A 15,583-nucleotide genomic window follows, 5' to 3' on the forward strand; every position below is an offset into this window, starting at 1 on the left:
GAATAAATATTAAGATAAGAATACACTATGTTTCAGACACAAAAATATATTTCATAGGCACACCCTGAAATTGTATGTTCTGGGTAGAAGATTTTAAGATGTAACAGCAACTAAGGAAAAAAAGTATTTGATATACTGTAGGTATTTTGATTATCTGCATCAGAACAAAGCTGAACATCATATTTTTATTTTTTCATTGATATCTACATTTTAAAAAGCAGGCTCCCCATTTAAAACCAAACTAAACTCTCCATGCTGAAGCACCAAAGGGCTGAACTGTCCAGGTTCTAATATTTACCATCCTGCTGGCTACTGTTTCTCCTTTAGTGTTAATTGTTTTTTTCTCCTTTTATAAAGTGACACTTGCCTAAAGCTTGTTGCATATCAATAGAATTAGATTTTATTATTTTTGTTTTTGGAATGTTCATTCAATATTCTAATGGTTAGTGGAGTCAAATCAACATTCTTTTCTTGACCGTAATGACATGAATGAACAAGATGAAAATTTCTTCTCGAATAAGTGAAATTTTAACTCACTTGTTGTTTTCCCTCAGGAAAAATTTAACAAATTGTAAGGAATGTTCTGGCAAATCATTTTTTAAAATTGCTGTACAATAATTTGAATGAAAATCTAACTGTGTATAGCTATACTCTTTTAAAGTGGAGTTCCAGTGCCCCCCCCCCCCCCCCCGAAATATTAAAAGTCAACAGCTACAAATACTGTAACCACTGACTTTTAATGTAAGGACACTCACCAGTCCAGGGATCCAGCAATGTTCTCACTGAGCAGGATCTGGCATCTTGGGTAAGGAAAACCGGCAGTAAAGCCTTCCGGCCTCACAGTCAGTTTCTTACTGTGCATGCGTGAGCTGTGTTGCTCTGTGTGACCGGTCCCACAGGCTGTTGGGGAAAGTAAGTGGAACTGAAAGATCACAGCAGCAATCTTACCCAGAAGTGGGAGCAGGTACCTGTGAAAACCAGGTGCCCACTCGCCTCTCCCCCCAAAAAAGTGCCAAATGTGGCAGTGGAGGGGGGATTGGCAAACAAGTGGAACTTCCCCTTCTGGGTGAAGTTCTGCTTGAAGCATGGTTGTTTTTTCTTACTATTGAACAATCATTAGAGATCACTAAACTCTATAAGTTAATTCAGCAAACCTGTCACAAACCTGTCACAAAGTAATTCAAACTGAGAGGATGATTTCAAAAAAGAGAAACCCACTCCAAAAACCCCCCCATCATATTAAAAGACCAGTAGGTTGCCTCAGACGTTGGTAGGGACGAGGCCACCTTCAACTATTATGGGGAAAATTAAGATTTGTAAAGATCTATAGCTGCCTATCACTTTGAAAACTACTGATGTTTTTGACATCTGCTTATGCATTTTTTCATCATATGGTCAAGTTTTTGAAGAATAATTTCAACTAATAATGATTTCTGACAGACATCTTCAATTATAGTTATTTTGCATGTATGCATGATTTTAGGACTTTATACTTCTACTTTGCACACATCTGCAAAGTATGACGTATGGGCGTACAATGTAAAATATGGGCCCATGAGCAGCAGCTGCAGTGTATTTTTTTTACAGAAAATGCAATCTACACGTGCACAAGGTGCACGTGCATACACGTGAGTCCTGCCTCACAACATGCCCCAGTCTCTGCAACCCTGACTCTAACCTTCTCCGACAAGGTGAGTAACGAACTCCCCCATGGCTCACCAAGATTCCCAGGCTCCAACTTTACTGCATAAGATGGGTGACGATGACTGGGATTGGGATCTCAAATCATGCATCCCTGCTCTACTAACAAAAGCAGACCCGGAATGCTTTGTCACTTGAGTGAAAAAATAGGACATTAACAATCTTAAAACTGAGACAACACACCTAGGCCAGAGATTGAAGGTTCTGGAAAATAAGCAAGGAGAAGTGCTGTGCTCTCTTGGTTTACTGAAAGAAAAATCCATTAACCAAGACCACAGAATTCAGTCACTTCTCAAATAGATGGATGGCAGCAGGGATCAGTGAAGGTACCCCAATATCTGCATCAAAGGCTTTAGGCCCAGGACATCATCTCAATGCTGCATGGAATTTCCAGTGAGATACTGGGCAATAAGCCCGAACATTACATATTGTCAGGGATAACCTTTGAGCTTAATTGCCTGTGAAGATGGCAGAACAGTCATTCTAAGAGACAAGAGCTTTCAAGATTCCTCAAGCAACTGGATCTATCAGAAATTGACATACTAGACTGGAGAGTGGTGAACAACATTCTAGTCTCTGAGCACTCTGAATCCCAGCAAACATTTTCACCAAGCAAAGACAGCATCCTCCACCCTCTCCCTTCCCTCAACACACAGTTCTCTGGAGGTTTGGGCAGCCATCTTTGAGACAAAGGGGTGCTTGTAGGCCCTGTTGTGTAATTTGGGGGAGCCTACAGTATGAGAAGTTGCAGGCAGGGACAAAGACTTATTTCATGGGGAGGAAGTGATCCTAATGGCAGGGATAGCTTCCAGGTAAGAAAGGACACTATAAGGACGCACACAAGCACCTGCGGAGTTTACCTGGCACCTGAGGAAAGGTTAAGCTAGCCTGTCTGATGCAGTTCTGAGCAACACATCTGCTAGAAGTTACTCCTGAGGGGCCTCACAAAAGTTACTCCTGAGGGGCCTCACAATTGCACACTTAAGGAACTACACTTCATGCAGCCTTCTGTATGCGAGCTCTGCAATATAACTTTGCTTCACAAATGCCATTTAACAGGGTGAACTGTGTATCCCTTGAGGAGATCTTGAGAGCTGTGATATTGGGTCCCCACATGATACAGTGGATCTTAGTGATGTATCAGGACCCAAATGCCCCCATTAGAATGAATGGCACCCTCTTATCACACTTCACAATTAGATATGGCACAAAGCAGGGATGCTGTCAGGGCTCCAGGGTATGACCAGAGGTATGTGAACTGACGCAGGGAAACGCAGGCTTCAGATAAGTTATAAACAATATAATTTATTAAAGACTAACAATACAAACATAAACGCAGTGCAATACTAAAACATAACACAGTGCAAATGAACCAAACCAAACCACCCACAGATAACAGTACATACAATGCAAGCGTCGTCAGGCAGGCCGGGTCAATAACAATCGGGCAGGTAGGTACAGGGGGTCAGGCAGAGAATGGTCAGGGTCACAAGCCAGGGATAAAACAGGAGAAGTCAGCAGAGGTCCGGATCAGGCAGGGTCAGCAACGAATCAGACAGGGACAGGGATGCAGGAACAAGATACAGGGCCCAGGAAAAACACACACCGAGGCAGAGACTGCAGGTCTGGCCATCCCTTAAATACACCTGCATAATCAACTTCAGGTGTTTGGCTGGCTGCAGGGTTGAGTCTCTGATTGCTGGGAGCACCCGCTGGCCAGCCCTGGTACTGCAGCCCACAAGGCAGGTGAGTCCCACCATTACTGGCAAGTCCATTCCTGACAGATGCCCTCTACCCCCCCTTCTCTTTGCCTTGCTCATTGAGACACTGCTCAGGGAAGTAAGATCAAACCCCAACAGACACAAAGTACACACCAGCTCTGCAAAGCAACATGCATACAGTTCTATGTCACAGATCCAGTTACATCCTTCCCCAAGCTTCTATCAGAACTAAAAGAACTTGGGTTTCTTTCTGACATAAAGATCAGTTATTGCAAGTCTGAGATCCTCCCAATCTCTATCCCTTTTACCACAATCCAAAACCTAAAACAAGCATTCCCATTCTCCTTGAGCACAGGCCCTCTGAAATATCTGGGCCTACAGCTTACAGAACATGACTAACTGTGTGTAGTTGCCTATACACACAAAACTTTAAAACCTTTTTACTAACAATAAATCAGGACGACTTTGGTTGGTACAAACTCTCACTCACATGGTTGGATAGAATATTAATTCTATCCAATATATGAATATTTTACCAAAGCTTTTGCTCTCCCTGCAACTGGCCCCATTAAACTACCCATGACACTGCTTTCCTAATTTATCAGCTTTTTCATCAACTTTGTCAGTGACCACACCTGGCTTTCTCTATTCTCAGGAAGCCCAAAGTTAAGGGAAGCCTTAAGCTGAACTCCAGGAAACCTGGAAATTCTCTTTTGCAGTTGGACTGCTCATTTAGGTTTAGGAGGTATGGAAGAGAAGATTTACCTACATGATCCATCACTTCTCCATGCTCTTAGACTGGTTCCCAAAGTGTTTCCCCCCCTACACTCCTGGTTTAAAGCAGAACTTCACTCAAAAGGGTAAGTTCTACTCTTCCTCCTCCTCCCCCCTCCTCTGCATTATTTGGAATATTTTTTTGGGGGCGGGTGTGTAGCTAGTTTTGATAGGTACACGCTCCCACTTCCACTCAGATTGCCTAGGCAATCCAAGAGGAAGTTCTCCTCCCCCAACCTTCTGGGACACGTTACAAGTCTCAGAAGGCTGTAGGTCCATTTCCAGATGACAGCGCAGCTCAGGCATGAACAGTGGGAAGCTGGCCGTGAAGCCACAAGGAGTCACAACTGGGTGCCCACAGTTGACATGTTAGGACCCAAAGACTGGTGCAGGAACTGGCCCAGTGAGATCGATGCTGGATCCTGAGACAGGTGAGTGTCTGTTTACTAAAAGTTAGCTGCTATAGTTTTTGTAGCTGCTGACTTTTATTGTTAAAGAAAAGACTGAAGAACCACTTTAAATGTAAAAATTGTCCTTTGTTGCTCACTGTCAATAAACATACTCCCATAACTTGACTGGAAAATGGCAGATGAAGATTCTGAATGGTATCAGTGGGACAATGCAGGCCAGATTTATGAGGATCTTCTTCATATTAGTTCCAGATCAATGAAATACTGAGGCTGACTTAGTAAAGTTATGTTAACTTTGAACATTCAGTATGTTAAGGTGAATAAATATAAAAAAGGAGTTTTATTTTGCATGACTGAATGAAGAAAATGATCACAGCTTCACCTTATTTACTAAGCCAAATTAATGGATTCTTTGCAAAGTGAACAGTCTCTACTGCTTTAGTAAATCAACCCCAGTGAATACTAGTAAGAAGCATAAAACAGATGATAGCGGCTTCATTTAGACCCTGGGAGACCAATAATAAATAGGGGCGTGGGGTCCTTTGATAAGGCTCTCTCTAGGCTTAAAAAACAGGGGTGTGCTGTCTTGTCGGCAACATATGCACAAATTGTTCTATTGTTGATGCAAATGAATTAAAGTACTATTAAGTCCCTGCATGCAACACAACTCCAGTCCCTGCAAACACCACAACTCCAGTCCCTGCATGCAACACAAATCCAGCCCCTGCATGCAACACAAATCCAGTCCCTGCATGCAACACAAATCCAGCCCCTGCATGCAAAACAACTCCAGTCCCTGCAAACACCACAACTCCAGTCCCTGCATGTAACACAAATCCAGTCCCTGCATGCAACACAAATCCAGCCCCTGCATGCAACACAACTCCAGTCCCTGCAAACACCACAACTCCAGTCCCTGCATGTAACACAAATCCAGTCCCTGCATGCAACACAATTCCAGTCCCTGCAAACACCACAACTCCAGTCCCTTCATGCAACACAACTCCAGTCTCTGCAAACACCACGACTCCAGTCCCTGCATGAAACACAAATCCAGCCCCTGCATGCAACACAAATCCAGCCCCTGCATGTAACACAAATCCAGCCCCTGCATGCAACACAAATCCAGCCCCTGCATACAACACAACTCCAGTACCTTCATGCAACACAACTCCAGTCCGTGCAAACACCACAACTCCAGTCCCTGCATGTAACACAAATCCAGCCCCTGCATGCAACACACCTCCAGTCCCTGCAAACAACACAACTCCAGTTCCTGCATGCAACACAAATCCAGACCCTGCATGCAACACTGATCCAGTCCCTGCATGCAACACAACTCCAGTCCCGGCATGCAACACTGATCCAGTCCCTGCATGCAACACAACTCCAGTCCCGGCATGCAACACAACTCCAGTCTCTGCATGTAACACAAATCCAGTCCCTGCATGCAACACAATTCCAGTCCCTGCAAACACCACAACTCCAGTCCCTTCATGCAACACAACTCCAGTCTCTGCAAACACCACAACTCCAGTCCCTGCATGTAACACAAATCCAGTCCCTGCATGTAACACAAATCCAGCCCCTGCATACAACACAACTCCAGTACCTTCATGCAACACAACTCCAGTCCCTGCATGTAACACAAATCTAGTCCCTTCATGCAACACAACTCCAGGTTGTGCAAACACCACAACTCCAGTCCCTGCATGTAACACAAATCCAGCCCCTGCATGCAACACAACTCCAGTCCCTGCAAACAACACAACTCCAGTTCCTGCATGCAACACAAATCCAGACCCTGCATGCAACACTGATCCAGTCCCTGCAAACAACACAACTCTAGTTCCTGCATGCAATACAACTCCAGACCCTGCATGCAACACAACTCCAGACCCTGCATGTAACACAAATCCAGTTCCTGCATGCAGCACAGACCCAGTCCCTGCATGCAAAACAACGCTAGTGCCTGCATGCAACACAACTCCAGACCCTGCAAACAACACAACTCCAGTCCCTGCATGCAACACAAATCCAGTTCCTGCATGCAACACAACTCCAGTCCCTGCATGCAACACAAATCCAGTTCCTGCATGCAACAGAGCTCCAGTCGCTGCATGCAACACAGATCCAGTCCCTGCATGCAACACAACTCCAGTCCCTGCAAACAACACAACTCCAGTCCCTGCATGCAACACAACTCCAGTCCCTGCAAACAACACAACTCCAGTCCCTGCATGCAACACAAATCCAGTTCCTGCATGCAACACAACTCTAGTCCCTGCATACAACACAACTCCAACATCTTCATGAAACACAGCTCTAGTCCCTGCATGAAACACAACTCCAGCCCCTTCATGAAACACAACTCCAGCCCCTTCATGAAACACAACTCTAGTGCCTGCATGAAACACAACTCTAATCCCTGCATACAACACAACTTCAGTCCCTTCATGAAACACAACGCTAGTCCCTTCATGAAACACAACTCTAGTCCCTGCATGAAACACAACTCTAGTCTCTGCATACAACACAACTCCAGCCCCTTCATGAAACACAACTCTAGTGCCTGTATGAAATACTACTATAGTCCCTTCATGCAACACAACTCCAGTTCCTGCATGCAACACAACTCCAGACCCTGCATGCAACACAACTCCAGCCCCTGCATACAACACAACTCCAGACCCTGCATGCAACACAAATCCAGTCCCTGCATGCAACACAACTCCAGACCCTGCATGCAACACAAATCCAGTCCCTGCATGCAACACAAATTCAGACCCTGCATGCAACACGAATCCAGTCCCTGCATGCAACACAACTCCAGACCCTGCATGCAACACAACTCCAGCCCCTGCATACAACACAACTCCAGACCCTGCATGCAACACAAATCCAGTCCCTGCATGCAACACAACTCCAGACCCTGCATGCAACACAAATCCAGTCCCTGCATGCAACACAACTCCAGACCCTGCATGCAACACAAATCCAGTCCCTGCATGCAACACAATTTTAGTCCCTGTATACAACACAATTCCAGTCCCTGCAAACAACACAACTTCAGTCCCTGCATGCAACACAAATCCAGTTCCTGCATGCAACACAACTCTAGTCCCTGCATGAAACACAACTCCAGTCCCTGCAAACAACACAACTCCAGCCCCTGCATGCAACACAACTCCAGTCCCTCCATGCAGAGGTGCCTCCATAGGATGCTCTAAGAGAAAAGCCAACCTAAATTAAGAAACCTGGGTTAGCAGTCACTGCACCATCTATGGGCCAATTCACAGTACATGCATTTCAGTGTGCTTTTTTCTGCATCTAAAATGCACAGAAAGTAGGTTATATGGTTGTCAATGTCATAGTTCACATCAGTGCTTGCAGTTCCAGTGCGTTCCGGTTGAAGAATAAAAAGTAGAACATGCTGCATTTTTACTGCACTGTACTGGAAAGTGGTAAAACGCATAAAAAAATGCACCAGAATGCACTGGTATGCACCAAGAACACACTGGAATGCACATGTTCCTATTTAAATAAAACAAAAAGAGGGGAAAAAATGAACCAGAAAGCTCAAAAACACACAGGACTGCATCAAAAACACACCAGAACTCGTCCAAAACACATTTCTGCACATGCAGAAATTTATCTGGAACGCATCTGGACTGGTGTGAACCAGCCAATAAACTGGAACATAGGCAAAAAGCTGCATACTCAGTAATTAAATCAGCTGCTGACAGTGGGAACTTTTCCTAAAAACAGAGAGCAATAAAAATAAGACAGCAGTGCTAACTCAAACCAAAACTATCCAAACCAAACCAAACTAAAACTAGGAAACAAACGTTTGTTTGGAGTTGTACTTGAATTTGAAGGCTGAGCAATCTGTTTTTTTTCTGTAGGAATCCAGAAAAATGAACCACCTTTTATGTACTATTAGGCCTCCTTCAAAGAGACGATTACCTGCAAACATTGGATGCTAGCATCAAGAATCAGTGTATTCTTGCGGCTCTAATGACAGGTGCCTGCGAATTGCAGCAGCCGCTCAGCCTGTACAAAGCAATGACAGGCTGACTCCATCACTTGAAAAATTGGATTTTTTGTTTGTACCGTGAAATCCTTTTCTTGGAGCTCATTTCAGGGTTCAGAGATTATTGGGCTACATTGCTGCCTACAGGAGGATTTGGACACTGGCAAGTAAAAAAAAATAAAATAACAGGGACTAGCCTCTCCCACTCCCATTATGCCTCAATTTTGTAGCAATGCAGTGTCAAGAGTAATATCATTGACACAGAGGGATGGAACCTGTGTCCCCCAGTGAACTACATTGAGAGACCATTAGGAAGAAAAAAAAGTCAGCCTTCTAATGAAAGAAGTGGCTGCAAGCTAAACATGCACAGCATGAACTACATCCAGACAATGAAAGGAAATCTGCTTCCCATGCAGTGGAACTGCACAGAGGGTTGGAAGCACAATGTCCTGGGAAGGAAAGAGGCTCTAGGCCTCAACACCACCTTCTCCTTATGTAAGACCAAAAAGAATTCCCTACAGGACAAAGCAGGCATCATCACCAACACATGCCTCACAGAGTAAGAGCTCAGAGAATCAAATTGAATTTCCACAGAGGGTCAGGTGAGTGCACACTGTACGAAGGTCTTATTTAAGACCTTTAAGAAGTTAATGATCTCTGGAACAAGATCACAAGTGTCAGAATTGTCCCCTTGATGGTACATGCTTATTTAGACCTAAATAGAAAAACGGTCAATATCTGACCCAAAAAGTATTTTTTAGGATTAAAGTTTCCTTTTTTGTTCCAAGCAAAGTATAAAATGGATTTTCTATTACTTTTTGTCTCAGTGATAATGGTCACCAAGACATGTAAAAGGGGTGAATGTCTCCAATGGAGACACCAACAACAATATGAACCTAATATGGGTTTATTTATTACAGTGATTTATATAGCACACAACAGTTTATATACTATGCACTCACATTGGTCCCTGGCCTCATCAGTTTACAATCCAAAGTCCCAATCTGACATACACACTGCTAGAGCCATATTAGATATGTGTCAGTTAGTCTACCAGCATGATTTTGGAGTGTGGGCAGATACCCCATGCAAGTACAAGGAAACATGCAAACTCTATGAACATAGTGTCCTGGCTGGGATTCAAACCACTGATCCCTGTGCTAGAAGCACTAACCATTAATCCACAGTGCTGAACCTAACCCTTCCTCCTTCTATCCAAAATGAAAAACATTTTGGCTACACAAGCACTTCTGTCTGATGTGAATACGTATTATTCCAGAGTCATGCATTGTGTGGGTGTGTTGTCATATGTAAATGAGGCAAACTGATCTATGTACTTCTCGTATGTTGGAAACGTTTTCAGGGATTGTACATTTTAAGAATGTGGGTCATTCAGGGTTAGGGAGGAGAACTGGATAAAAATATGTAAATATCAATAATACTAGATATAAATATTATTATTATAATCAAGGCAAAGGTAATGTACACATTACATACCCATCAGACAGTTTTAAACTCTTGATAACTGAAGTACGGTTTATTGTTGCAAGTTGCTAAATGGAATTCCTTGCTGTATTATCATAATAAAGTGTATGGAATACCAATTTTTTTTGCTGTTTTGGGTAGATAGTAGAAGGGCTAGAACCTCTGTCAGATTTTTATTGTGGTCTTTGTCCCCACTGGGGGGATTTGCTTACTCCTAGGTCCTGGTTCTCTGATACAGAATTTGATAGGAAAATTCAACATTTTTGACTTGCCATGATACCCGTTTTCCAAGGGGTAAGCCTATTCTGGTGAAAGGCCCTCAATGAGGATATCCCTTCTCTTTTGAGAAAGAGAGAAAGTCTGGGCTTTTTTATACACCTTAATGTTTATATAGCTTGTTTGACAGAAGCTAATCTACTTGGTAAAGAAATTTAATTTGTTCTGAAAATGTTTTATTTCAAATAAAAGCCCATTATCCAAGATTTAAAATGATGAGTTGTCAATGTCCTATCTGCTAAGTATAAAGTAAAATTGTTGCCTTGCCAATGACATTTCCTACAGCTAGTTCTTCTAGAATTTGAATGATTTCTCAGCAATACAAATGTATCGCATATGAGAAGTTAACTCTGGAAGGTCCAAGCAAAGCTCCATATGTTTTACTTTGTATTCTTGTCTTCAACAGACTCAGCAAGGCTACGAAAGAGGGAGCTCCTGGGCCAGGAGATGAAGAAGGAGCCTTACCATCTGACACAGCTGTCCAATGAAAGGTCAGAGGATGGCCTGGGACACTCACACAGAAACCTGGCCCTGGATTCTTACCATCGCCATATGGCTCTGCAGCCGGTAAAATAACCACCAATTCTATGTGACATCAGTCACATATCAGTATAGTAACACAGTAGCACAGCTCCCAATTGTTCCTGTTTTGAATTTAAATCTATATGTTTCTGTAGTCCCCATAGAAACATAGAAAAGTGGGACAGAGAATGACCAAGTGGTCCATTGAGTCTGCCCATTTTTTTTATACGTTTTTGTAAATGTTTTATGTTTTGTTTTATATTCATTGATGTGTTTGTTTGTTAACTTTTTGTGTCTGAATATTGATCCATGTTTATCCTAAGCATGTTTGAAGCCACTTACTGTTGACTGACTCACTACCTGTGCTGGAAGTCTATTCCAAGCATCAACTACCATTTCAGTAAAAAATACTTTCTAAGATTAGTTTTGAACTTTCCTCCTGTCAGTTTGAGGTCATGTCCCCATGTTCTTGATCTTGGTTTCATATTGAAAATACTGCCCTCTTGAATCTTATCCACCCCCTTAGTATATTTAAAGGTTTCAATCATGTCTCCCCTTTTCCTTCTTTCCTGCAGACTGTACATATTAAGTTCCTGAGTTCCTAAGCTCTACTGTCACTTTCTAGGTTTCATGTATAAAACAATGTGATATAAAATAGGAATGTATTGTCATTTCAATGAATCTTTAGAAACTAATTAAAGAGATCAGATTGAATGGAATAATCTTATCAAAAGGGGTTGAAGTTCAAGAAACAATGTTTGTATGTCTTTTAGTAATAGATGTAAACCAGGCAGCCATATTTGTGTAGCACTGCCCCTTGGGACAAGCTGGAATATATTATGGGTCCTGCGCTCAATAGATCCAACCCTAAGGCAGGGGGATTGGTGGCTTGCACAGGGCCCCGGATGGGTGAGATCCCAGCAGTGGGGTGCGGATGTCCCAGTCTATATGCAAAGTGTAAATGGTGTGTCTTACTCTCTCCAGTGGGACAGCTCACCAGACTCTGAACACACAGCAGGGTCCCTCTATCCGCGCTGAGTGCTGTAGTGCCTCCTCCTCTGCTTGGACGGGCTCCACGTGTCCCTGTCTTTTCTCCAGCCTTGTGTCTCTCTGTTCTTCCCTTCACTTCCTGCTTTCTCCCCTCCCCAGCATTCTTTTCTGTGTAGTGGATGAGTCATGAACTTGGCAGAATGCCCAGGTTTTACAAATAGGGGAGAGAGAGGAAGGACCGACTGCTGAACGTGTGATTCCTTCTGAATCCTCTTGTACAAGGAGTCTGCTACATTTGTCTAATTCATATGCAGACTCTGCTTTTGGCTTTTGCACAATCTCACTGTTCAAGTCTAGGGGAACTATTTATAAAATGTTTGCTGTGTGAATGTCATTTGCACAGCTGTCACAAATATTACCCATAATGTGTCTAATATGTTTATTTCCTACGATCTTTGGTTCCATCTGGTAGCCATAATATGGTATTTTCCTGAATGCAGTATGAATAATGAATACTGCATTATGGGCACTAGATGGAGCTGACCAACAGAAAAAATAAACATATTTGACATATTACGCAAATTATTTGCAATGGCAGTGCGAATTCTAAGACATTCACACTGTTATTTTTTTTATAAACAGACTGTTATGTGTCATCTGACTAATTGAAGCCAATATGCCAATTTTTTGGCTGAAATATTATTTTAACAGTTATTAAGGGATAAGTAGACTAATCATTTGCCCCCCCCCCAGCCCTCCTGCTGAGTGAATCCCCCCCCCCCCCCCCATCATCAAGATGCATACTTACCTGACAGTCATGTCTCTGGTCTCAAGTATTTGTTTAAATCCTGGCTGCACCAGTGCAGTAAATTTGCATAGATTTTTGTGGGCTCATATTCCAGACATATCTAGGCTTGGGACATGGCCTCAGTCTATGGAAAGCTATAGCACATGTGATGCCAGCAAATGGAAAATTTAGTAAACAGATTAGTGTATTTAACCTTTAGTGCCCATTCACACTGCCGTAGTGTTTAGAAGATGTCTGTTCTAACTGCAGTAAACCAGTTGTAGGGGGTGGAGCAGGGGCGGACAACTCATGGGGCCCCCGGGCAATAGAGGATCATGGGGCCCCTGTGTCATCGTCCACACCCAAAAAAGCCTATGAAAAAGCCAATTAAAGGTGCAGGGGCATCTCACGGAGCCCCCTACTGATCCCGGGCCCTCGGGCATTGCCCGAGTCCTCGAATGGTCAGTCCGCCCCTGGGGTGGAGTGATGTGTGTTTCAGTGCATCACACTGTTCCCTTTTTTCTTTTTTTTTTTGTGTCACAAAGTGACACGTCATTTATTCATGTGATCCTGTCCTGTACGCTGTGATAAAATGTAGAATGTCTGTATTTTAATCGCAGCTCATTGCATCATACCTCCAAACTGCATTGCAATGTGAATAACAATTGTTTTATGTTTGTCCTAGCAGTGACCTGCGTTCTTTCAGTGCAGCAAAACGCAGGTCACCAAACTATGTGGGTACAAGGTCTTAAGCAGTGAGACAGCATGATTGCAGTGGCTAATCTCTCCTGCCTTTAATTGCTAATCTAGAAATTTCTACATTCACTTCAACGATATGGCAAAAGAGCATGTAAAAATGTAAAATCTGCACATGACTTTAAGGTTTAACTATAACTTAGAATAACTCCTAATTGTAAATGTCTTATTTTGTCATTTACGTGATGTGTTTTTGAAGCAGGTGTTTGCATAAAACCTGAGTTTGTATGTATTTAGAAGTATCCATATGAAATGTAAAAATCTCTGCACTTCTTTATAGATACACTATATTGGCAAAAGTATTGGGACGCCTGCCTTTACACGCACATGAAATTTAATGGCATCCCATTCTTAGTCTGCAGGGCACAATATTGAGTTGGTCCACCCTTTGCAGCTATAACAGCTTCAACTCTTCTGGGAAGGCTGTCCACAAGGTTTAGGAGTGTATCTATGGGAATGTTTGACCATTCTTCCAGAAGAGCATTTGTGAGGTCAGGCACTGATGTAGGATGAGGAGGCCTGGCTCACAGTCTCCGCTCTAATTCATCCCAAAGGTATTCTGTCGGATTGTGGTCAGGACTTTGTGTAAACCAGTAAACTCACTCATCCACATCTTTATGGACCTTGATTTGTGCACTGGTGCTCAGTCATGTTGGAACAGGAAGGGGCCATCCCCAAACTGTACCCACAAAATTGGGAGCATCAAATTGTCCAAAATGTCTTGGTATGTTGACGCCTTAAGAGTTCCCTTCACTGAAACTCAGGGGCCAAGTCCAACCCCTGAAAAACAATCCCACACCACCAAACTTTACACTTGGCACAATGCAGTCAGGCAAGTACCGTTCTCCTGGCAACTGCCAAACCTAGACATGGCCAGCGGATTGCCAGACAGAGAAGCATGATTTGTCACTCCAGAGAACACATCTCCACTGCTCTAGAGTCCAGTGGCGGCGTGCTTTACACCACTGCAGCTGATGCTTTGCATTGCACTTGGTGATGTAAGGCTTGGATGCAGCTGCTCGGCTATGGAAACCCATCTCATGAAGCTCTCTACTCACTGTTGTTGTGCTAATCTGAAGGCCACATGAAGTTTGAAGGTCTTTAGCTATTGACTCTGCAGACAGTTGGCGACTTGTGCATACTGTGTGCTTCAGTATGAGCTGACCCTGCTCTGTTATTTTACGTGGCCTACCACTTTGTGGCTGAGTAGCTGTTGTTCCAAGTTTCTTCCACTTTGTTATAATACCACTAACAGTTGACCGTGGAATACTTAGTAGAAAGGAAATTTCATGGATGGACTTATTGCACAGTTGGCAACCTATCACGGTTCCACGCTTGAGTTCACTGAACTCCTGAGAGTGACCCATTATTTTACAAAAGTTTGTAGAAGCAGTCTCCATGCCTAGGTGCTTGATTTTATACACTTGTGGCCATGGAGGTTATTGGAACACCTGAATCCAATGATTTGGAAGGGTGTCCCAATACTTTTGGCAATATAGTGTACATAACAAAGAACAGCAGCCTGCTAGGAAACGGTTTATACCCAATACATTTTATAAATATTTACAAAGAATTAGCGGTGCCTAGATAAAATAAATCATGTCTAAAAACTTTGCACAGGTCATTAATCAAAAGGAATAAGACAGGAATATAACAATATACTCCCAAAGTCCAAAAACCAAAGATGAGATCACAAGATAACTTCTTCCTCCAGGCTGACTTTTAAACCTCCACCCTTTATTGCAATATTAGTAATCCTCAGTGAATCCACCCACAGACAGAGACCATATTGTATGAACCAACAAAGAGAGAGGGTCACATATCATATGCTGGTATGTAGCATCAAGATCCAGCATCAACCAGCCAAGCCAGAGATCTCTTTCACTGCTATTTAGCTTTTCACATAGGCATAGGCAGGTTCACATAGGCACATCGCCAGGTAGCTACCTATATACAGTATATTTACCATAGGGCAAAATAGAGGAAAGCACTTGGTCTGTTCTGTGCAGATAAATTAAATTTACTCATCAAAGCACATATAAAATGATATCAGATGAACAGCATGCATAGCCTGTATCCGCTTGTGATGTCACTCCTCCAAACTCCACCTTACGTGTTTCAATTAATA

General features: G+C 43.0%; 1 protein-coding gene across 1 annotated transcript in view; it reads left to right on the forward strand.

Annotated features, from left to right (window-relative positions):
• WNT10B (Wnt family member 10B) overlaps positions 1-15,583 on the forward strand; it is a 77,136-nt gene that overhangs the window by 21,158 nt on the left and 40,395 nt on the right. Inside the window, exon 2 of the mRNA XM_089679456.1 lies at positions 10,807-10,967. Coding sequence (XP_089535582.1) covers positions 10,885-10,967 — 83 coding nt within the window. The 5' untranslated portion in view covers positions 10,807-10,884. The remainder of the gene's footprint in view (positions 1-10,806; positions 10,968-15,583) is intronic.

This window comes from Staurois parvus, unplaced genomic scaffold, assembly GCF_062004578.1.
Source record: "Staurois parvus isolate SC_StPar_1 unplaced genomic scaffold, SC_StPar_1.0 ptg000017l, whole genome shotgun sequence".
In the NCBI taxonomy this organism is placed as follows: domain Eukaryota; kingdom Metazoa; phylum Chordata; class Amphibia; order Anura; family Ranidae; genus Staurois; species Staurois parvus.